The following is a 24,329-nucleotide window of genomic DNA, read 5'->3' as shown; positions in this document are numbered from 1 at the left end:
TCCTCCTGCTTATTCCCCAGGCTCCTGGCATTTGTGTACAGGCAGGCAAGCGCCCCCTGGGGGGCTCCTTCCTTGCCCACAGATTTTACCAGGGCTGGGGCTGGGGTGGGCTCCCTTGAGTGCCATGATCCACTGGCTTTGCAAGGATTGCTTAGCGGGCCAGCAGTGGCGGTCGTCCCCCCGTCCTCCAGCGGGCTTAGTTTAAAGCCCGGTGGAGCAGGTCAGCCAGTCTGGCTGAGAAGAGCCTCCTCCCTAGGGGAGAGAGGTGGAGACCATCTCTTCCCAGCAGCTCGCTGCCTCTCTCGCCAAAGAGCGGGCTGTGGTCATGAAAGCCAAAGCCTTCCTGACGACACCAGCGCCGCAGTCTTTGGTTGACCACATAGATCCTCCTGTCCCTTCTTAGCCCATAGCCTGAGACTGGGAGGATCGACGAGAACACCACCTGTGCCCCCAGACCCTTAAGCCCCGCTCCCAAGTCCCTGTTGCGCCTCATGACCTGGCTGGGAGTGCTCCGAGCCGTGTCATTGGTGCCCACATGAATAAGGAGCATGGGATAGCGGTCTGTGGGTTTGAGGAGCTTGGGGATCCTCTCTGCAATGTCCCGGATGCGGGCCCCTGGGAAGCAGCAGACTTGGCGGGCTAAGGGGTCAGGGTGGCAGATTGGCCCCTCCGTCCCCCTCAGGAGGGAGTCTCCCACGACAAACACCTTACGTTTTGTCTTGGGGAGAGCAGGGGCGGGAGTTGCAGTTGGGCCCATGTTGCCTGTGGGGGCCGGCAACTCAGCAGGCTCTGCTGGGGCAGCAAGAGGTGCGTACCTGTTTCTCAGTTCTGGCGGGGGAGGGGCCTTGGTGCGGCGGGCCTTAGGGCCCTTGACCACCTTGGTCCATGCCCCTGGCTGGACACAGCAGGAGGTCCCAGAGTCCTCCTCTGGCCTGGAGGGAGACTGTGATCTACCCTCTGCCTCCCGGGGGAGAAGGGCCTGGCAGTAGGAGTCTTTCCAAGGCTCCTTCTCACCTTTCACTAGGGAGGCACTGGTGCAGCATTTCCTGAGGACTGCCCTGCCACAAGTAGCCTCACCACACCATCCTCCCCAGCAGAGTGTAGTTTTAGGTCATTTCCCAGGACCAACTGCAGGCCTACTTGCCCTGGTCCTTCTTCCCCCACTAATACAGTGGCTCCCAACCTTTTTTATACTACAGACCAGCAAATTCACTCAAAGAATTTTGGTGGACCGGGCATAGAAGCAATCTAATTTACATATTTAAATTTAATGTTTATGTGGGGGTGGGGGTTATGAGGATCGAATCAGGTTGTGCCACCACAGCCATGGGCACTGGAGGACCTTGCAGGGGAGGGGGCTGTGCAGGCAGTGGCCCAGGGGGACCCAGTTGGGGCTACCCGGGAAGAAGGGGCTCCGCTGCTTTCCCTAGAAGCAAGCACTGGAGTTGCCTCCCTGCCCTCCGCCCTGGGCATTTTCCTACCCACATCCCCCCCACTCGCAGCCACAGGTGGAGCTATGGGGTCCTGCCCGGCCTGGCACGGGCCCCAGTACCTGCTGTGTGGGCAGCGCCTCACCGGGTGCAGCTATGGCGGCAGGAGCAGGACGGGGCACACAGAGCCAGCTGCCTCCCTCCCGGAGATGCCCTGCCACCCAGCTTTAACCTGGGCAGATAGACCACCCGGCAGATAGTCGTCCTGGCAGCTCCTTCACGGTTCAGTACTGGGCCGTGGCCCAGTGGTTGGGAACCTCTGCCCTAATACACCACTATGACCTAGCCTCTTAGGGACTGATGGAAAGGCTACCTACAGCATCCTTAGAGGTACCAGAGTCACCCTCCAGCAGCTATGGTACCTACTCACACTCCTCATTTCCTCATAAAATTGAAACACAGTGGTTCTTGTGAGATGCTCTTGTATTTCAGTGAAGTCTTCTCTTTAGAGTCCATGAGTTGTATGCAACTCAGTGCTTTGTAATGGCTTTCTGTTTGGAGAGCCAGATACACAGGAGTTAAGCTTTACTTATAAAAGTAAGTACAAAGGTATAAAAGTACCTTAGGTTTTACTTAGGCAGACAAGGTTCTTTGGGTGAATCCGATATCTTTTATTAGACCAACTAGATAGATGGAGAACAATATTTAAGCAAGTTTTCGGGTTCAAAAACCCTTCATCAGACTAACGAAGTTTCAGCAGTTGATGTGTGCTCTTCCTGGGTGGAATGGAAAGTAAAGAAGCCAGCGGCTGGGCTGGTATGCATACAAGACAGGTAGCCAGTGAAAATGTAGATTGAGGAGTCAATGGGTGAGAGACAAGCTGGGGGGGGTGGGGAACGGGAATGAAAGTGGAGAGGTACCTGGGAAGTCAAGCAGGTTATAATGTGTCATAAATCCAATGACTATATTTAGTCCATGATTTTTAGTATCCAGGAGGTTGATGAAGTGGAGTTCATAGGCTCATCTCTGGGAAGTATTTTGTAAGTTTCTTTTGAGGATCAGGACTGAGAGGTTGGAGAGAGAGTGGTTTTCTTGTGAGAAATGTACCCCCACAGGTAAATGGGTATTCCGGTCTTTGATAGATTTCTGGTGTGCATTCATTCTGGTGTGCAGTTGTTGTTTGGTCTCACCTATGTATTTTCCATCTGGGCATTTGGTGCACTGGATGAGATATATTACATCCTATATTACATTAGGTTTTACTTGACATTTGATACCTAGCATTAGGTTTTTACTATTTCAGGAATATCCTTATTTCATATGGACAACAGCTTTGCAGGTGCTTTTCAGAATGGACCCAGTCAGTAAACTGATTTCATTTTGAGGCCTGGGGAGATGCATTTGGTGATTTTTTACTAAGGTTCGACCAAGGATGACTCAGTCCTAGAGAGATTCAATTTCAAAGCTTCTGTACTTAAAAAAAGGATCTGAGTACCTACCATTATTATGTAGGAAATTCCCATCAATAGTGCCCATCACTGTAGCCTCAGACTCTCAAATCATGATTAAGATTCACAGAGAGATTTCTTTTGAAGACTCCAAGTTTGAAACTGGAGGCCAACCATGGTCATAAGAAACTAGGCAGTTATTCAGTGGCCTTGTTACTAATTCACATTTAGTCTTGTAGTCAAGTGTATATTTTACTGGGAGTGATTTTTATTCTCCCTTTCAACAGGGGATTAAAAAATCCTCACTTAAGACCCCCAAAAAGCATTTCAATTTTTTGAAACATGTAACTCACCTTAGTGCATCTAGGACTTGAAGTGTTGTATTGTAGGTGCAAGAGCTGAACTTCCAGTCTTGCTCAGCCCAACACAAGCGTTTCAGGCAGAAAAACAATTTTAAAAAGATGGCTCTAAAACTCTAAAAAATAAATTTCTGAGGTCCCTTAAGCCTGTCAGTCACTTTTTTCTCCTCAGTGGGCACATTTACACGCACAATTAAGTTGACTATATAAATTACAGTGCAGTTTGCTCCAAAGTTTATTTCTCCTGGGTGTCATGTTCACTCTGCACCCAGGACCACAGCATATTGAGCCAGGTTCGAGTAGCCCCCTCTAGCAGGGGACCATGGGCAGTCAGCCTGCCAGGTTGTGGCTGCTCCGACCTGACTCAACATGCTGCAGAGGGGCTCGCTGGGGTATGAGGGTGCTCCAGTACAGGGCTAGGTGGCAGACAGCCCCTGCTCTGAAGCATCCTCATGCCCCAGTCAGCCAAATCAGCATCTACACCTGCACTGCTGAGTATTAAATAACATCGCCATAGAATTACAAGTACAAGTGTTTACAAGTACTATCCTACAATGGAGTTAATTAGTTTCCTGCGGCCTAATAGGTCTGCATGTGTAGATGCTCAGTCTTACTGTGCAGCTAGTTAGACAGCTCTGCAGTAAACATCTCCTGTAAGGTCAAAGCAAAGTCCAGGATCCTAACCAGAGAAACTAGGGGTATATGTAGATCCAAACTTCAGTTCACCTGAACTGTGCTATGGCAGGCCAAACCACAGCAACACAGCCAAACACCCTCAGGGTAAAGTTAGTAGCTGGCAGCCACACCTACTGATAAGGTCAGCACTATATATATATTATGTCAGGTAATTAATGAGGTTCCTCCATGTTAATAGCTTCTGTTCACTGAAAGGGCAGCTGAAATTACACATTTTATATGCCTTGAAAAATCCCAATCTGTGCTAAAGGGGCCTAGGAGACCCTGCCTGAATTTCTCAAGGACCCCAGCACTCTTTCCTGCCTAGGAAGGGGGTTGGACTCGATGATCTGTTGAGGTCCCTTCCGACCCTAGCACCTATGAATCTATAACCCTCTGCACAACTCCAATTGCTTCATTATCCAAGCTTGCCTTCTCACATGCACAGATGTGCATCATGCTCAGGACACATAATAGACCCGCTGGCAGGAGGAGATGGTTGGATACCCCCGAGGATTCAGCACTTGCAATTTATTGCTCTAGTTCTAGATTAGATGTCACCACACAACTCAGTGAGATCTGAGAGGCTCAAGAAGAAAGCCCTGTTCCTGGTTCCTCTTCTGCCTCAATATGCCCCGCTGTTGCTCTCTCCACTGACTGTTCCCTTCCCACCCTAGACTTGCGCCTCAGTAATTCTGCTTTGCCTCCTTTCAAAATGTTTGTCCTACCAATCCAATGAGACTGCTGGAAGTGGGACTGCTTGCTATTCACATTCCATCACAGCAGAGTCCCCTTACTCTCTCACTCTGGTGCCAGATCAATAATAATGCCACTGCATGAGGTCACAGATGCAGGAATAGTCATTTTATTGGCCCAACTCTCACAGCAGCAGGCAGAACATTTTGGAAACTACTTTCTGAATGCATTTACTTGAGAAGCATATTATTCAAAAGGTCTTGTTGCTTCCAACTTTCCTGTTTCCTTCTACAAACTAACCACTAGAAGGGTCAAGAAGATATATTCCTGCCAGGCAGAGAACTGACTATCAGGTCAGGTGCACTATGGGGGTGGGTCACCTTTGTCACAGCCATCAGGAATTGGCCAATACAGGAGGTGAGAAATTGTAAGTAAAAAAGAAGTGAGATCTGGCAAATTCTGTGATCCAAATGATAGATAGCCTTACAGGGAAGCAAAGGGTAATTACCACTCTGTATGAACGGGCTGGTGGCATGAGCCCAAGTCAGGCTAAACCATCTCTATTCTTTTTTGGTGATAATTTTCTGTGGTATTTTGTCATTACTGCTAGATTTTACAGTAATCTCTCAAAATGGTATGGCTCCTAATGACATCTCTTGTGCATTACTGCTGGGTGAAGCATGCATCTGCACTCTGAGTAATGTAACAACACTTTGCACTTCTTCACAGCGTCTTTCCTCTGAGGATCTGTCAAGGCACTTTGCAAACATGAATGTACAAGTCCTCCCAACTGGTCTGCAAGGTTTTTTATCCCCCATCATCCAGATGGAGAAAGAGAAATGGGCAGTGACTTTCCAAGAACACACAAGAAATCAAGATCTCTGCCAGAACCAGAAACGGAATCCAGGATTTCTGACTCTTTGCCTCTGTCTTCATCATGGGACCAGCTCTTTAGTGTTACAAATTTAACATTTGCTTCCCTAAAGCAATTATCCGTTTATACATCTCCTGGTTACCTGCCATCTTGGCCAACATGAGAATATTTCCCTGCATTCATGCCCCAATGGCGCTGAGTTACAAATGATATTAAGGCATCTGTATGGGGTGGTTTAGTAACAGCACATCCTTCAGCTGTGCAGGGGGTTAGAGTAAATGGTCCCTGAGGCCTCTTCTGACCCTATAACTCTGTTCTATAGGTTTCTTGGTAGGAAAGCCCATGTATCCACAAACATTTCCAGAACACCACTCAGCATAGTATGTCATACCGTTTTGTAGACACTGATGAATTAACCCTCACAACCCCCATGGTATGGCTGCATGTTAGTTCTTTTCACACACGGAAAAACTGAACTGTATGGTCAAGTCACAGAGCAGATCAGTGACAAGAGCTGAGAATCCTAATGCCTATCCCTACTATAACAACTAGCCCCTGCAGCTTCTGTTCATCTCCCTGCCTGTGAAACCAGATGATAAACGGCTGCAGAGCCAAGCACAAACAGGGACACATATTGCAGCTTGGCTGGGTCACCTCTGGGAATGGGCTTAAGAAGGGGTATTTTTTTTTATTAACTGTTTCTTACAGTTAAAAGAGTTTTTATTATTCCTGGCTGTAACCAGAAAGAAGAAAACACTTCTCCCCCTGGCAGAGATGAAAGGTTCCTATCATCTCCTTTAATACAGGGAGAGAATAGAAGCTCTTCTTTTTTCACCATGCCAAACTCACAGGCAGCCTCAGTCCAAGTGGAGTGCAGGTCTTTTAAAAGAAGTTTGATCCAGTACTTTAAACAGGAGGGAAGCTGGGAGCTAATCTGGATGTCCCCAGGGTGGGCAAGACTCCCTCCCCCCCTTGTCATCTTGCCAATTTGGCCCAAATCCAACTCAGACCTGCAGAGAACTTCCTCTTGCTTCATTTCATGTGAACTTTCAGGGTTGGGTTGCCTGCTCAGATCTCACAGTAAGAAGTACAGCAGCTAAGTGCCATGAGGTTGAGACCACCAAACTCACCACACAGAACACCAACACTGCCATAGTTTGCCTATGTGCCCAGCTTCTGGAGCCCTGCATGTAAGGCACCTGTTTTCTGAAAATGCAGATCTTACTGGTCTCATTGAAAATATGCATCCTGAACACAAATCGAAAACCCTGCAAGGCAGTTTCATCCCCCGCCTTTCTTAGCCAAAAAGGAAACCCAGCTCTCAGCCAAAGGAACAGACCCTGGGCAAGCCAGTGGATGCAACTTGCAAATACTTTACATTCACCATTAGTCTGCTCCCCCAAAGCCTTTTGATCCTGCTCCCCAATTGTAAATGCTGCCATGGTTACAAGCAAGAATGCTAAGATAAATACAAAGAAACCCATGAAAATCTAACTCCTCCTCCCAATGCCTCTCCCCCATTCATTCACTTACCCCCCATCAATCTCTCAGCGAACTAGATTGCTGTGCAAGGGGAGATGCTTGTAGGAGCATTATAGGCAACAGCACGAACACAGAATACAATTTCACTGCAACAATCACTGCCTAGGAATAAACATGTAACATGCTCTGCGGTCATGTCTCACTTACAATGAGGGGGATGGTCCTGTCTTCCCTGTGGATTTCCAGCCTCCCAGCTGATCTCTGCCCATTCTTGCTGCTGCTGCCGCTGCTAGGGGATTTGCTGGATGCTGCTGAATGAGGCTTGTTGTCCTGCCATAAGTAATAGAAAGTGCCCAGGATCCAAGCTACAGTCAGGATTGCAATAGCATTAGCCCTGATTCTCCTCATCCTGAGAGCCCCAGTGGAGCCTGGGAGCCCTGACTAAACTGGAGAAGAGGTTTCTAGGGGATCAGATGAGAGAAGGACCAAGACTGTGTGTAAAAGGGGGTGAGGGGAGGAGGCAGTTGATGGTGGAGTGGTGAAAGGATTCTCTCTCCCTCTTTCTTTCTATTTGTCTGGCTCTTATAGTCACAGCTGTTTGTTTTAGCTCGTCTCACTGCTCAGTCCTGCAGAGCAGAAAAGAGAGAGAGAGAGAGATCCTCAGGGTCCTAATGCCCTTTTTCAACATGCTACAGACCTGATAAAATGCACCCAGTCCACAGTACATCTCAGGGAGCTAACTTGTAACTGGTAATCCTGTAGTGAGGATGCACTGGGTAGCCTAAACTTTCTTCTCCATCTCCTACATTTTTTAGTGGGGCACAATGACTGAGGGTTAGTGATCAGTTGCAAACAGAGGAGTAGGGACAGTGTTTCTTATACAGATACTGGACAGTGCTGCACTCATTTCCAGTACCAGTCTGCTGAAGAGAAGGTACCTGGAATCCACTTAGAATAGGCATTGTGTCATTGACCTGAAACCATCACCGGTGGAGTGTTGGTAAGCAGAAGACTGCACTTCTCCCTGATCTGTTACTCAAGCTAAAATGAAGAAGAGACAACTAACCTGAAGTAAAATGGTCCTCTAAATTTACCTAAGGTTAACTGCTGGTTACAGACTGAATGTCTCGGCTCTACATGTCCCTAGCAAGCAACTAAGCTATTCATGATTCATATCCTTCTCTCAGACTTCAGCAGCTTCTTTCCTTAGTGTTGACTGAGCACTGTGCTAGCAAAGGGGAAGGAGGTGCACTGCCACTGGAACGGCAATCTTTCTGTTATGGAAATGTGAGGTCCTGATGAATTATAGTAATCAAAGTTCCCTTGCACTTTTGGCAGGAGTAGGAATGCTGGGCTACATCTACAAAAAGAACCTGGCCACAACCTCACCACACCTTGCACTTAAGTATCCTGCCACCTACTAAAATCCACAGGTCCAGGTCAGGTATATAGGTTTCCTATTCAATGCATGGAAAAAATTATCATAGATACCTCCAGATGGAACCCACAAAGCCAGAATGCTGAACAGGGGTCCATCCAAGGTTGCCAAAAGGAAATACCAAAGATGAGGTACCAAGGTGTAGCTCAAATCAACCACCCCAGGGAGTTAGGCCCTCCCCACATTTTATACTCAACCATTAGGCTACATGGCATTCTGAAAAGAGTGACTATCAATCTCCCATGTTGAAGCTTTCCCAGTTACTATGATATAATTATCTAATCACTGAAGCAGAGACCCATATCTTCCAGGTCAGATCCCTAATGACCAGACTAGAGAGTCATTTTCACTCATTCTCTGGCCCACCTCAAAATGCCTTGGCAGCTCAACAATCAAGATACTTTTATACGAGATGTGCTTGCAAATCCCCTTAGCAAATCATGGAGAAGATGGGTCCAAACATGGATCTGCAACAGCCTGAGTGAATGCTCTAACCACTAGGACAACAAATAGGGGGGGGAATTTGTTTTTCGTTTGTTTTTGTTTTAATTTAGGGGACGGGGGGGGAGGGGGGAGAAATTTTTTGTATTCCAGGCCAGATTAGCCAAATCAGTTCTGAATTCTCTTCATTGAGCAAAAAATCAATCATTCTAACATATGTGGCACTACAACCAGCAAGTATCCTCCACCCCAGACTTTTCAGCCAGGAGCTTCAGATACTCCAGATCCATTGGTGGCCATCCTACATGCAGGCCCAAGTCCAGAGGGCTTGAGGTTCGTATGCCCCTGAGTTTCACTTGCCCTTAGCTAACGGCCACAGGAGCAAGCTAGGGAGGAGTCCCCCATTTCTATAAAGTAGGCATGTAGCTGAGATCATGCCACTGGAAGCTGGCCACTGGGAAGCTAATTACAAGACTCATAAGGTGTCCTGTCCTCAGTGTATTGGACAGGGGTGCACCATCCACTACACAACACCATTCAAATCCATCTCAGTTTGGGCAACAGACCAGTGCAGCACTTAATCTTAGCCAAAAGGCTGAGAACAAATAGGGGGGAATAGTTCAGCTATATTTTGTGAGAGACCTGATTTGGCAGGTATGTTCCGAGAATACCTAGCAGGGCAGGCCCACTTTTCTTCGAGTTCTGCTGAGCAGCTTTCAGGTGCTAATCAGCAAAGTACCCTCTGCTGTTGGTGGCCAAGCCCACAGGCAAAAAGGAAGGCATCTAGGGAACTCTACTAGTGAGAAAGAAGGAACTTTACTACATTCCCTTTCAGTCTTGCCTGGATATAATTCTCTTCTTTCAGCTTTGTCATTGTTCTGTTAAGCACCTACTGTACTACCATCTCTGAAATATCTGTATTCCTAGGTCATACAGTCTCAGAAGATGGAGTTTCCTTTGGTTGCCATGTCCTAGGATCCTCCTTGATACTAGTGAAGGATTTTCATAACGATTATGTTGCCTTTGCAACATAGAAAACCTTTCTTAAACAGCTAAAAAACATACTAGATACTCTTCTCTGCCAGCTGCTCAATAACCTATAATTCCTACAGACTTTTAGGGGTAATCCTTACCAATTGTGAGATGAAATCTTTAGAACATACAAAGCAAGAGCACTTACCTCCTCTGAGGGATTAATGAGGAACTCCAAACTACAAGCCAGGTCCCTGTCTCCAGTGGAAAGGGCAGAGAGAAAGAGCTTTGTATCATTCTGCTGGGGGTATCAGAGGTTTTGACTCAACCCTACTGATTCTCTTTTGCACAGTAAACATGAGCCATTTTGCAGTAAATGCTGCTGATCTTCCTCCACACAGCTACTGACTGGGTAGCTATTCAGCAGCCACAGAGAAGATCCAGAAATAATCCATCAGCTCTGAACTATATCCAAGATGAAGAAGACAGGCATCCCTGAGGTGCATGAGAAGGAGGAAGTGCTGTAGAGAGAGCAAAATTAGTACTGACCTCTGTGGCAGTGGGAGTAGACCCAAACTAGTATATCCCTATTTTACTGGTGTGAAGAAGAGAATACCAGCTTTTACCCTGATCCATCTTAGCCTTTGCTCTTCCAGCTGTGAGATTCATGAGAGAAGTCAATTACCCAAATATGGAGAGAATGCTTGAAACAGGAGAAACCCAATAGGTGGCCCTAATTTAGTTTAAATTCATTGTACTTTCCAACTTCTCTGAGCTTGTTTCCCAGAAAAGATCACTTCAGTTCCTTAGCTACTTTCCCCTGCAAGTCACCCCATAAGCTACTTACTTTTTATATATCAAAAGGGCCCCTCAGTCCCTCTACACTTTAAATTTTGTCACCTTCCTATATCCTGATTTTGACCCCTGAATTATTAGACGCTTTTTGAAACCGTCCATCTCACCTTCTCCTTTTTTCTGCTGAGAATATGCCCAGCTTCCAGAGCCTTTTCACAATTCAGATTCTATGACGATGACATTAACTTAATGACTATCTATCATTCCCTTCTGATGGCACTAACATCTTTCTTAGGGAATGATGCCCAACAGTGAATTCCATATGCAAGAGAGGATCTCCCAAAGCCTTATGCATTCACAATATTACCACTTATGTTTTGCTAGGGCAACCTAACAGCTTGCCATCGGTCAGTTTGTCACCTGTCAATACAACCTGTTCATTGTTAAATGCCAGTTGATTATTTTTAAAAAGTCAAACACAAAGTGGGCCTGTCCACTGCCTTGTGCAGCCCTTTACACCTGTGCTAAGTTAGTGTAAAATGCTAGCAGCTGTGCAAATAAAAAGAGGGGTCTGATCCAGCTACACTGTGTAAATGAACACATGGGGGGGAAGTCACTGGAGAATTAGGCCTGTTTTTATTAAGAATTAACAACTGCACAAATAATTCACTGAGTTGCATGTTCCCCAGATGGTACTACCTGCAGCAAGTTTCAGCCAGAGACAGCTAATTCAAGCTTACTACTCAGTTATCTTTGGAAGCAGTTGCACCTTGAACAAAGTCTGGAAATGTGACTGCGTCACTAGCACACGCTATCAGTTACTAATGAGTCTCTTTGACTGAAAAGGAGACTCTCTCTCATTGCAGGCAAGAAGGCAGTAGAACTAAGAAATCTAAAATGGACATAGCTGGGTCCAATTTGTTATTCTGCCTTCATCGCATCCTGTTATTCCTTGTCAGTGTCTCCAGAATAACCCATTTCAGAGGCTGACATGGCAGAGATGAAGATTCCAGCCGAGCCTTGCCTGCAGTGCTTGAGAAGCATTAGCTGCTGAACAGGGTATGTGAGAGATATTAATAGTCAAGGAGAGACTCTCAGTTCCCTTCTAGTTAATCAGTTCACTAATAAGAAAAGATTAACCAGCCTTTTCTTAGTGCTTCAGATAAGGATCCCAAAGCATTTTACCAAGTAGTAATGAAATAACCCTACAGCTGTTAGATAGGTGGGTTAATCTCTTTATACCTTTTACAGATAAAGAAATGGGCACAGAAATGAAATTACTTACCCAAAACCATACATCAGCAGAGACCCAATGCAGAAATTGTTTCAGTGTAGAAATGCGAAGTTGAAGTTTTAAATTTTTTTGTAAGAAAAAGTCCTCTTCACTCATTTAGCAGCACAGCCAGCAGGACCTGGGATCACGGTTCCCTGACTGCTGTTGTAGGGGAGGCCCAAGACCTTGTATTTTACTGAAGTCCTTGCTCCAGCCCAGGACCTCAGCTAAGGGTATAGCAGTATCACAAAGCTGAATCTCAGGCTTCATCATGTGCAATAAATGCCTGGAAAACATATCCCCAACTATGGTTAATCTTCAGGGACTGAAATCTCTCGATGCAGAATAAATAACTCCCAATGAATGGGTCTTACTCATATCCAAGGCCTTGTGTACTCTGAAATTCTGCAACCACAGAATTTGCTGTGAATTCATCCCTGGCTCTGGACCTGAACTTCAGTCTCACCTTTCATTTACCTTATGGCCACATAGAAGACCTTGAAAATATAAACTGCTGAGGTCTGACTGCAGTGCAGAGTGCCTTGTAGTATAAAGGCACCCAAGTTCATTTTAAATTAACTAGTTTGGATATGGGAAGCAATTTGGCAGCAGAACTTTTAAGCTCAGCACAGACTGGTTTACCCTGCCAAGAAGGAGGATGTCTGCCTGAGTATAGTGTTAGAAGTTAAAATTTAGAAATGCTCCCTAAGTGAGACTGAGAAAGCTAAGAATTGAAAGATGGTCCCTCAGATAGAGAGAAAGAGAGAGACAAAGGGTCTGCAGACATTGTGTACTGCTCCACAAATTAAAGTGTGTAATTCTTCTAATTCACTATATGTCTATATTTACTGAACCCAGTGATCACTACAGTGAATCTTCAGACATCCCCCTTCCCATTCATCTCTGTAAGTTAACACCTAAGTAATAGTGTAACTGTTAATACTTTAGAAACATCAGATAACACCATAATCCCAAACATCAGCTAATATCATAATCCCAAACATAATTTTCTGTCATTCAAATCCCTCTCATACAACCCCCTTGGCCAGCTCAACCACAAGAAAGGAGTGGAGGAAGGTAATATAATATATGATTAAAATCAGACCAAGAAGAATATGAACTTTGTTGCATAAACATGTGATCTTACCCTTTTTCCTGTTTGGTCTATTTATAATGAGTGTTTGTCTGTCATGTTGGGCTGTGTTGGAAAACGCTTCAAAAGAGGGGCCATTCTTGTTTTGTGCTGCACCTAACGTATGTATAGACAGTGAAATAATAACAATAACAACAAAAACCCTGGTAGAAAACCCTGGTGGCTGTTTCATCAGGATGAAGCTAGGAACCCCTCACCTAGCCATTTTAGTCAAATTAGTCACATATATAGAGAAAATGAATGGCTATGACTAGCCATGCGAAAGAAAATGTACAGGAACTTTTTTAGGATGCTACCTTCTTGGTTGTCATCAGGGTCTCAAGTAGTATTATTAGTATGAAGAGATTTCTTAGAACTTTTACCTACTGGAGAGTGCATTTTGGTAACCAGTTTTGTCTTATCAGCAGGCAGTCTAACATAGGCCTCAGTGGCACTAGCTAGGCATGCAAATCAGATGCTCAACACTGCCCAAATGGAGTTAATGGGAGTTTTAATGCAGAGGAGAAAAAGAATAACATCCTAAAACTTTGCCTGTGTATGACAAAAGATTGGGGCCACCACCCTTTGTCATGGAGAGACAACTGAAGCATTTTTGCTGTTTCTGTCATAAAATGGTTGAGTCTTTGACTCAGAAACATCTGGAGGAAACCAGGAAATTTTTCTTAACACGCTTCTGATCTGCAAAATCAGGGTCAGCTGTATTCATGGCCTCTGGGTATGACAGTACCATCCTCAAAAGCAGAGGAGGATCAGTCTAGAGCTCTGGAAACAATTTGAACCAAGTCATCCAGAGTTTAGTTGAAAAGGGTTAAAGAAAAATTGTCTTAAGGTTAAGGGGGCTGATGCAGTCCCAGCATAGGTAAGGCAGGTCTGGGCAGCAGAGACTCTTGCTGTACAGAGTCATTTTGTATTTTTTAAGCTGCCAGGTGAGGCTTTTTAGACTTCCATATGGATACATGACTTAGTAAACACCCTGTCAATAGAGAGGACAGTGGGATATTTCATGGCGTGAAATAGAAGACAGGGGTGCATAAATCTACTTCGATCAGAGGCAGGCCTTTGCAGCAGTGAGGTTCTGCTCTGTTTGAATTCAGTGAGCTGAGGTTCATGGGCCTTTACAGATGGCTACAAAGAGTGGTTTAGAGTACTATGATCAAGAAAAACGAGGAGACCCACTGTTACTGGGAAACTCAGGTGAACCACAAGATGAATAACCACAGGATTTACTCTTCATATCTCTGGATAAAGAGACTCCTGGGGGGAAGGGAGGAAAGGACACCTGTGGTCCATCCTGAAAGGAACTGGGTCAGTGGTAGAACAGGAGGTAATCTTGTGTGAAGAGCCATTGCAGCTAGAGGTATTCCTACTTATCTACTCACTACGTACGATATTGTTTTAAGGCCAGAAGGGATCAACATGATTGTTCAGCTCGACGTCCTACATAACACAGGCCTTAGGATCTCCCTCCATTAAGTCCTACTTCAAAGCCAAAGCCCGGTGCTGATGTGTGCACTGTGCTGAGTCAGGCTTTTACGTGAGCAAGAAAAGTGGCAGAATGAAACTATTCTCTAGTAAAGATTAATGAAGGCAAACTTAAACACAGCCACTTTCCCTGGTAATAGCAAAACAAATTTCAGAGAGGTGCTTCCCCCATGGTTCTGGAATCACTCACCAGTGCCCTGGCGAACTGGTGAACTGTACAACTGGGATAAATAAGGACTTTGGTTCAAAATGCAAGGCTGCTTTCCTCTGAGGATGCTGCCACCATGTGGTTCTGGCTTTCCTCTTCAGCTAATCTCAGCAGGTGACATGCCCAATCTGAATGCAGTTCTCGAGTTGCCCTGAAGAGTGTCTACAACTTGTTTCCAGGTATGCTTATCATCAGATTGTAAAGGCAGAGACTGGGCAGGGTGCTCAGAGATATCATTAGCACAGATGGAAGACTCCACACCTGCTTTAGATCTCACCCCAGTGTGACTCTAGCAAAATAAGTAGGACTCTGCTCCCATTGAAGTCAATGAAGAGCTCTGTTCCTGTCCCTGCCCAAGGAGCTCACATTATTTCCTGGTTTGACACCAACTTAGCCAGAAACTCATCTTTACTCCACTCACTGCAAGCACTGCTCACAGATGTTCTTCTCCCAAAAGGACAGGAGCTCTAATCCTGTTTATAACTTAACCTAGGCTCTAGTTTACAGTCCCCTTGTGCCAGAGGCAAAATATTCCCCTTTACTTTCTCTGCCTTAAGTCAGTCAAGAAACAGCATCCATTCAGTTTAGTCTTCTTCTTGCACCACTAGGTGCATGCAACAGAGGTTGGTTTTCATCAACCAGTTCCTCTAATCTCCACTGGCTGGTACCATGTAAGATTGCTGCCTCAGGCCTTAGTATGTTGTGAAGAGTTTCTCTGGGTCAACCTCTGTTCCCTTTTAATTGGGGCTGCTGAAAAGGAAGGGCTTATTCAGAGAGCCTGTTATCTGGCCTTCTTAGAACATGGCCAAGGTGAGTGTCCATTTCCAGTTCTTGGTATTTGTGCCTGTTCCAAGATCTCAGCATTCTTTATTAATCTGCCTGGCCACTTTATTCTGAATATCCAGCACAACGTCCAAACTGAAAGCTGTTTAATTTCCCCTGGGATAGACACGTTGCTCATGTGTGAGTCCAATTTTAACTGGAGTAAGCTTAGGACAGGGCTGCTAAAGATTTGCAGCCTAGCGCTGACGCTATACGATTCCCATAATGGGGTGGGCTTCCAAAAAGCAACATAAACTTCTAAACATCTCCATGGAGGACCTAAAGGGCTAAGATGTACCTAGTGCCTGTCTTGTTCATATGCTACCTGTGCATGTCTATACATCTATGGTGCATCCACATAAAAGGGACAAATATACCTTAAATGTGTTTTGGCAAATGGTTCATGTCTCTGGCCTGGCTGTGGAGAGTGAAGGGAAATAAAAGAACAGTTAAGGTGACTGCTGGTTCCTTAACCATAGATGTACTGACTTTCAAGAGTTTAGGTTGCTTTTTAATTAATTTCTCTCAAGTTATATATAAGGTCAATATATTTTTAACCCTAATATAATGTTCATGAACATTTTTCCTCTGGAAATTATTCAAAAGGAAAATATAAAACCTAAAGGATGTTTTCTCAAAGAACAATAACTAGCAGTTCCATACAACGCTTCTGTTCTTGAAGTATGAAGAAAAAAACATATGCTGAAAAGCTAACAGTGGCAAGATGAACCTCCTTTAACAGTATGTAGGAGCCAGAAAAGAGTTAGCAGAGTTAATTAGTGGTGATTCAGAATGACTCCCCTTCCAAGACGTGCCATTAAGTTCTGTGAGCTCTACGCTTAATCCAATACTGCACCGTTGTCCTGTGGCTGCAATTGGTGCAGCATCAAGTAAAATAACATTGTTGCGCATCCATTGTTGCTATTTTCACTGTCTCTTCTTCCTTTCCTTGGCAAATTATGATATTTTCTGTTCCTTCTTTGAAAGCTGTAGTTCTCACAACATTCTGTATTTCTTTAATTTCTGTTTTGATCAAGGGACAAAACTCTCTTGATTTCTTCACTGATTGTGTTGCATGTAGAGTCATAAAGAAGTAAGACTGGAAGGGACCTTCAGAGGTCATCTAGTCCAATCCTCTGTCTGAGGCAGGATCATCCCTAGTCAAACCATCCCATACAATCTAAGCTAAACTCTACATAAGACCACCTTCAAACCTGACACAACATAGACCTAACACTCCAACCTGCCACAGGTAAATCAGGGGAATCATGGCAACCAATGTCCTGCTTCTATAAAATGCTGTCAATATGCACTCAGAAGATCCCAGGTAAAAAGCCATGCCCCCCGCTACAAAAGAAGGCAAAACTCCCCACAGTCTGTACAAATCTTAGCATGGGGTAAAATTCCTTCCTGATCCCAGATATGGCGATTGGTCTGACCCTAAGCAGAGGGGCAACACCCTCTAGCCAGAAACGTCTGGCATTAAGTCCAAGTAGAAGCACTAGCACATCTGAGTCAAACTCCCCAGTCTTGGCCAGCTCAACCACAAGAAAGGAGTAGAGGAAGGTAATATAATATATGATAACAATCAGACCAAGAAGAATATGAACTTCATTGCATAAACATGTAATCTTACCCTTTTTCCTGTTTGGTCTATTTATAATGAGTGCTTGTCTGTCATTATGGTTGCAGCCAACATCCAGTGCCTCCGAGGAAGACTTAAAAAAAAGCCTAGACACATGTAGCTGTCATAACCCAGTGAGTTTGGTGCCTCGGCACTATGGAATTTTCTTGACACATGAGAGCCTCTTGCACAGTGAGGGTTTTGCTGCATAGAGAACCCGCGTGCAGGAGAGAGTTCCCGCCAATTTGCAGCTGTCTTTACAGGATGCATTTTCCCTTTGCAGCACAGAAGTGCACAGTGCAAAGAGTTCCTGCCATTTGGATGTAAATTTGTGTCCTGCTATTGGCTAGTGCTAAATTATTCACACGTGGCGGCTGGTAATTGGCTTGCTGGCCGTTTAAAAACTAGCGCGACTTCCGCCCAAGTCGAAGAGCTTTGAGCACGCTGCAGAGTGCCTCTTAGAGATCTGACTTGCAGCTAGCTGATCGATAGACTGATCACCTATCGATCCCTCTTCCCGTCTCCAAACGCAGTGCCAGACGTATCCTTTTCCCGCCGGCTTGAATTACGGACGGATTTACTGGCATTGGCCTCGCCAGCTGGAGCAACTCACATTGTTGTCCAGACGACCGAACCGTTTCCGTCGCAGCCACCCGTGACGTAAGTAAAGTTTTTACAACCATTAAACCTCGTCTGCCTCTCCATTCACCAGCCCGCCCTGATGAACGAGTAATTTCTGAATCACCTCGAGTCAGTTCAGCCCGGCCGAGACATGGCGACGAGGATGGGATTAAAGGGCATGGTGATGGAGAAGAACTTAATTGGGTGCTGCCCCTGGCGCACCGGGAACCACCACGTAGAGAATGCTAATGATCTATGGGCGCATATCGCTTACCACCAGGCGGTAGAAGGGGAGGAAAGAAGTATTGACAGTTACTTCTCCGTAAAAAGAGAAGAGACCGTAATAAAAGAATGGAGAACAAAGCTATCCCTTGGGGAGTTCGGATGCATAATGGGGAGCGACCGGGTTTACCATCGGCCCCCAGAGGAAACATCAACAATATCCCTAGCCGGGGTGAAAGCGCGGAAAGCAGAAAAGCTGACCCCCGCTCAGGAGTTCGCCCAATGTACCTGATATTTAAAGGAGGGGGGGGAACCCACCCCCGCGGACTGGTTCAACTGTCCGGATTTGGTGCCTGAGTCACGGGGCCATGAGCTCCTCGTTCAGCTACGGGAGGATTTGGAAACCAAGGGCCGTCACAAGCCGAAGTGGGGTCTAATTAAATGGAAAAAGGGAAAAATGATAAATGTGCTGTTCCGTGCAGTAAGGGGCCTACTGAGGGAATACGCGAATCTGGAGGCTCAGGTGCATACTGCGGGTAAAGAGTCGCTGGAGCGGACAGCAAAGGGCTCCGGAGCAGCGTTTGTTAACCGTGCCGGCCGCATGGTGCTGTTAGCAGAAAATGGCGGGGAAAGAAGCAGGAGCTACCTGGGGAACCCGGAAAGGAGGGGCGGAGTTATGGGAGACCCAGCGGGGATTCCCTTGGTGACTCCACCCCCTGAGGTGACATCGTTCCCTGCAATCAGGCCTCTTTACCACAGGGAGGGGGCAATGGGAGAAGGGATGTACCCAACACTCCCAGATACAGAATTTAACCCTCTCTCTGCCGCAGCTTACCCAATAGCTATGACAAAGCATGTCGAGGATGAAGAAGGTACCACGCGTACCACTGTTATCTCTCGTACACGCACCAGACGAGAGATACAAGAGCTTTGCAAAGAATCTAAAATAAGGCCGGAAGAAACCTTGGCCATGTGGTTAGGAAGACTGATAGTGGAATTTGGATCCGACACTCTGGATAAAGAAGAAGCGAGTGCCCTGACACAACAAGCAGCGTAGAGCGGAGGGCGCGCTACTGATTTGAATGTGGTCACGGACAGTGCCCACTGGCCCATCCCGCTCCCGGCACTTGTGGTGGGACAGGTAACCCACAAATTTCACACCTGGCACGAGGGTTGCCCGAAGAAGGCTACAGCAGAACAACTTCTCCTGGCTATAGTTGGAGTGTCGTATCTCTCATGGAGCCCAAGAACAAATCCAATGGGACTAACAGCAGTCCAGCGTAAAGAGAGATGGGCTCATCGTCACCTATCGGACCCCGGGGCAATTCCAACGCCCTTGGAAGCCATAGATGCCTGCGTGGAGTTGTACGGAGGAGCGAATGCTGTTACACTCCGACTCTTCTTGAACCCGATGGCAGGTCATCCAGTGGGAAATCTTTTAGGCCATCTCCCACGATTGCAGGCACTCATGAAGCAAGGTGAGGAAGCTTCTAATGACACAAGGGATCGACCTTCAGCGTACCTGGCTGCAACATTGAGGCCTAGGCATCAAGGGTATACCCCTCGGCAAGAGCCATGGGGGTCACCTCCAAGGACCCAAAAGAAAGAACCTCGAAGGAAAGAACTCTGAAGGAAAGAACTATGTTCGGATTTCTTCTCGCTCACTCCGGACTAACAAAGGCTCAACTGAGACTTTTGGGAGACAAGGCCCAGGCCAATATGGCTGAAGCATTGGGATTTAATTTTGAGGATCTGTCAAAAAACGAGTAATGGCCGTCAGCTCCGCCGGCGGCCTTCCTCAACTCAGACCTGATCCTACTGATTCTCGACCATACACTGAACTCACTGTTTACAACCCTATCGATCCGGATGACCAACAACAGGTATTCTTTCTTCTTGATACTGGAGCTCAGACCAATGTGATTACCTCAACGATACCTCATCAAAAGACCACCAAGACGATCAAGGTACAAGGGCTTAACGCTATCGCCGTCACAATGAAGGTCAAGTTTTGGCTTCAGGATCACCGATATCCCCTAGAGGCTGTTCTAGGGGGCATCAACATTTTAGGAATCCCGGGGATAAAAACGTTTGACCTCAAGGAACAAGTGCTACAGGCATTACCCGTAATTATCCCAGAGCAGGACTGGCATCGACCAACGCTTCATGACACTACCACCTGGCGATATCGGCCAATCCCAACTAAGGATTCTCTGAAACAGTCCCTTACTAACCTTCTGCAGCGACTCGAGCGACGAGGCTGTATTAAGACCGTAACGGCCAGCACCTACCTATCATCAGGATGGGGAGTGGCGAAACCTGGGAAGCCTAATGAAACCCGGTTGGTAGTAGACTATTGAGAAGTCAATAAAAGATGCCAAGTACTTCAACAACCTAATCCGTCTACTCTGCCACAGTGTATGTTTGAGATGGCACAGTTCCAGCAAAGTCCGTGGGTCGGAGTTACGTTAGATCTAAAAAATATGTTCTTTTCTATCCCAATAACTGACCCGGAAGGAATATTGAATATGTGTATTGATGGCATCATGTACAGGTGGACAGTTTGTCCGCAAGGATATCGCAACGCTTCATCATTAGCCACTGGTGCCATGAATAACACCCTGAAGAATTTTCGAGCTTCGTATTCTCTTCCCCCAGAAAAAGAATTAAAAATTTGGAGTTATGTGGATGATATTGCCATCATGGGTCGCGATAGCTCTGTAGTTGCCAGTGTAGTAAACCAACTAGTTGCTCACCTTCAAAGTGAGGGATGGACCATCAACGAGGAAAAGTCAAGCCTACATCCTGTAGATGACATTACATTCCTTGGCACTCGATACACCGGTTCCATCTGCCACGGAGTCTCGCATGAGGGTCCTAACATCGATCCGCTAAAAACATTCCACCCTGTCACTAAGAGGCATTTTCAACAGTTTTTGGGTCATTTAAATTGGTATCGACATTATATTGGACCCAGCGATTTGGCACTCCTCACTAAATTACAGCAACAGATTTGTGACAAGTCCCGAAAGTCCACGCCTTGGACGGAAAAGGATCAGCAGAATCTGCTTCGCCTGCTAACCACAGTTAAAGGTACACAACTCCATGCCCTCGATCTGGGTGAGTCACTAACCGTAACCCTTGGATTCACCACCAACCACGTGTGGGCTGTCGTGCACAACCCCCATGATGAGTTAGTATACACGGCCCATAAGACGCTTCAAGCGGCACAACATCGATATGGAGCTATAGGAAAGATTCTCCTAGCCGAACAACTGGTGGAGCCGTTAGCAAGGGGGCATGGGACGTTACGCGCTCCTGGTGCCACATTTTTACCCTTGCTGGACGCGGGAAGAATCGACCCACATTTTCAAGGGGAGTCTAAGACTTGGAATACACTAGTACTAACCCACCATTATAATTGGCATTGTTGGAAGTTGGAAGACACGGTACCTGATCCAAGCCCAGAAGATGAGGAAAAAGTTCCTACACTGTATGGAACTTCAGCCTCAGCGTGGATGGCCTCAGATGGAACCTCCTGACATGAAGGAGCCTATGGATACTACTGTAAAGCTTGTCATGATAAGGAAATATTCCAGGCCGACCCAGATGATAATTCGTCCCAAAAATGTGAATTATTAGGATTCCTGAAGGTACTAGAACATTGTTTGATGTATCATAACGATACACTCCCAGTTCCGATCATCGCAATTGATTCACAGTATATCTATAAAATTCTTACTGGTATAGCTTCTCCCACCGAAAACTTGGATGATTGGCGAGACATCTGGAGGATGTTAACTAGATTTGTACACCTTCCCTTGATTAGGCACACTAAGTCCCATCGTCCAGATACTGATCCAGTGCATGAGGTAATTGATAAGCTCTTGGAGGATCCACTCTGGACTGATATAGCCTTGCCTGTCACATCTACCACTGATCCTGAAGTAAATCCATTCCTCGCGTGGCTTCACGAAAATTGGGGTCACCCAGGACCACGGGCTTGTCATCAACGTTGGTGCCGAACCATTACAGAGCCGGCCTCATATGGAGCCCGGTGGGACTGGGAAAAGGTAGCTCAGGCTTGTGAGACATGTGCTAAAGAGAAGTGTCATAAAACCAAGCATCAGATCGGAGCTTTCGATTCTTCACAGTTTCAGGCAGGAAAAGTTTGGCAGGTGGATCTGCTAGGACCCCTCCCAGGGTCTAAACCGCCAAATAAAGGACTAGTTGTGGTTGATTTGGGGACTAGGCAGTTGCAGGTTATTCCCTTACGAAAAAGCAATGCCACTGCTGTTATTGCTGCCTTAACTGCTGTGTTTGCCGCCTGGCAACCCCCTCATGAAATTCAGTCTGATGGAGGACCTCCGTTTAACTCTAATGCTTTGGATAAATTTGCTCGTCTTCACAATGTGGCATGGCATCTTCATCTGCCATACCACCCGCAGTCCAACGGCATTGTGGAGAGACACATAGGTCTATACAAGGAGCAGCTTCGCCTTAGAGGAGGAGGGACGTTTAAAAATTGGACTAAATTTAATCACGATGTCCTTATTTCACTAAACACTGCTAAGCCGTTATGGGACGAAGCTAATGTCCAAAAACCCCCACCTTGGGAGCCCAAGTTCCAACCTGAAGAGTTAGTGTGGATTTCAATACCTCACCCCCATCAGTCTCATCCACAAGTTCACAAAGGGACGGTTCAGCAGTCGGGACAATAGCCCAATACCTATTCTGTCCAATTGGAAGAGAAGCCTGATTGTCCTCCTATTATCGTTCATCACAACTGGATGACTCGCCGTTCCAACGTTCACCCAGTATCCTTACAGTGAGACCAATTATGATTCTTTCTTGTTTTGTTTTGTCTTGTTATTCTGTTTTCTTCACAGGTTTGACCCCAGCAAAAACGGTAGTTCACAACCACCTGATTGTGGGATCAGACTGCAGTCCATTCGAAGCCAAAGAGTGATAGTTGCGAGGGAGGCACTGAGACGGCAAAGAACCCATTGGCTCAGGACTTGTTATGACACTATTTTCGTGTGTTAAGTGTTTACTGACATTGTCTGTTATAGGAGAAGACAGACTGAAGCGACTGTTCTCCAATCAGACGATGATCAACAGTTGTTGCTATACGTTCAAAGTTATTGTATTTCGTAACTTGTTGAAAAGACCGATTTGTCAAGTTATTTGTTTATGTATATATAATGGTTGTGAAGGCTTTGCCAAGTCAGTGAATCCTCTAACAAAGATGCCGTATAATGTGCTCATGTGTCGAAAGTTCCAGTTGTGCCGTCGGCAAGGGGGCATGTCATAACCCAGTGAGTTTGGTGCCTTGGCACTATGGAATTTTCTTGACACATGAGAGCCTCTTGCACAGTGAGGGTTTTGCTGCATAGAGAACCCACGTGCAGGAGAGAGTTCCCGCCAATTTGCAGCTGTCTTTACAGGATGCATTTTCCCTTTGCAGCACAGAAGTGCACGGTGCAAAGAGTTCCCGCCATTCAGATGTAAATTTGTGTCCCGCTATTGGCTAGCGCTAAATTATTCACACGTGGCGGCCGGTAATTGGCTTGCTGGCCATTTAAAAACTAGTGCGACTTCCGCCCAAGTCGAAGAGCTTTGAGCACGCTGCAGAGTGCCTCTTAGAGATCTGACTTGCGGCTAGCTTATTGATAGACTGATCACCTATCGATCCCTCTTCCCGTCGCCGAACGCAGTCCCAGACGTATCCTTTTCCTGCCGACTTGAATTACAGATGGATTTACTGGCATTGGCCTCGCCAGCTGGAGCAACTCACATTGTTGTCCAGACGACCGAACCGTTTCCGTCGCAGCCACCCGCAATGTAAGTAAAGTTTTTACAACCATTAAACCTTGTCTGCCTCTCCATTCACCAGCCCACCCTGACGAACGAGTAATTTCTGAATCACCTCGAGTTGGTTCAGCCCGGCCGAGACAGTAGCCACAAGGAGGGATTGGGGGGGTGGGGGAGGGCAGAATACCAGCCCCATGCAGAGATCAGCAAAGCCCAGGAAAATGGGAAATGTCCATAGTAGAACACAGGCATAATTATGCCTAGATCATCCCTTACCAGTGGCTGTCTAGCCTCTTGAACACCTCCAGCGATGGAGAGTCCACAACTTCCCTAGGCAGTCTGTTCCACTGCCTCGCTGTTCTAACAGTGAAGTATTTTTTTCTAGATATCCAACCTAAATTTATTTTGCTTCAACTTCAAGCCATTGGTCCATGTCCTTCTCTCTGCAGCAAGAGATAAAAAGTGTTTTCCCTCTTCTCTATGGCATTCCTTCAAGTATT

At 46.1% G+C, this 24,329-nt stretch overlaps 2 protein-coding genes across 3 annotated transcripts in view; both read right to left on the bottom strand.

Annotated features, from left to right (window-relative positions):
- The window catches only part of GALNT16 (polypeptide N-acetylgalactosaminyltransferase 16), a 149,271-nt gene extending 139,735 nt beyond the window's left edge, over positions 1-9,536 (bottom strand). Inside the window, exon 1 of one of the 2 annotated variants that reach the window (XM_019476768.2) lies at positions 7,172-9,536. In XM_019476768.2, coding sequence (XP_019332313.1) covers positions 7,172-7,372 — 201 coding nt within the window. In that variant the 5' untranslated portion in view covers positions 7,373-9,536. The remainder of the gene's footprint in view (positions 1-7,171) is intronic. The other variant, XM_019476767.2, reaches the window with a different exon arrangement.
- A 492-nt stretch (positions 9,537-10,028) lies between these two features.
- EXD2 (exonuclease 3'-5' domain containing 2) overlaps positions 10,029-24,329 on the bottom strand; it is a 61,199-nt gene continuing 46,898 nt past the window's right edge. Inside the window, exons 9-10 of the transcript XR_009460147.1 lie at positions 11,896-12,169; positions 10,029-10,336 (exon numbers count right to left, since the gene is read on the bottom strand). The gene's annotated coding sequence lies outside the window, so the exon portion shown is untranslated. The remainder of the gene's footprint in view (positions 10,337-11,895; positions 12,170-24,329) is intronic.

This window comes from Alligator mississippiensis, chromosome 2, assembly GCF_030867095.1.
Source record: "Alligator mississippiensis isolate rAllMis1 chromosome 2, rAllMis1, whole genome shotgun sequence".
In the NCBI taxonomy this organism is placed as follows: Eukaryota; Metazoa; Chordata; order Crocodylia; family Alligatoridae; genus Alligator; species Alligator mississippiensis.
Note: the sequence above shows the minus strand (reverse complement) of the source record. Positions and strands in the feature narration are given on the sequence as shown.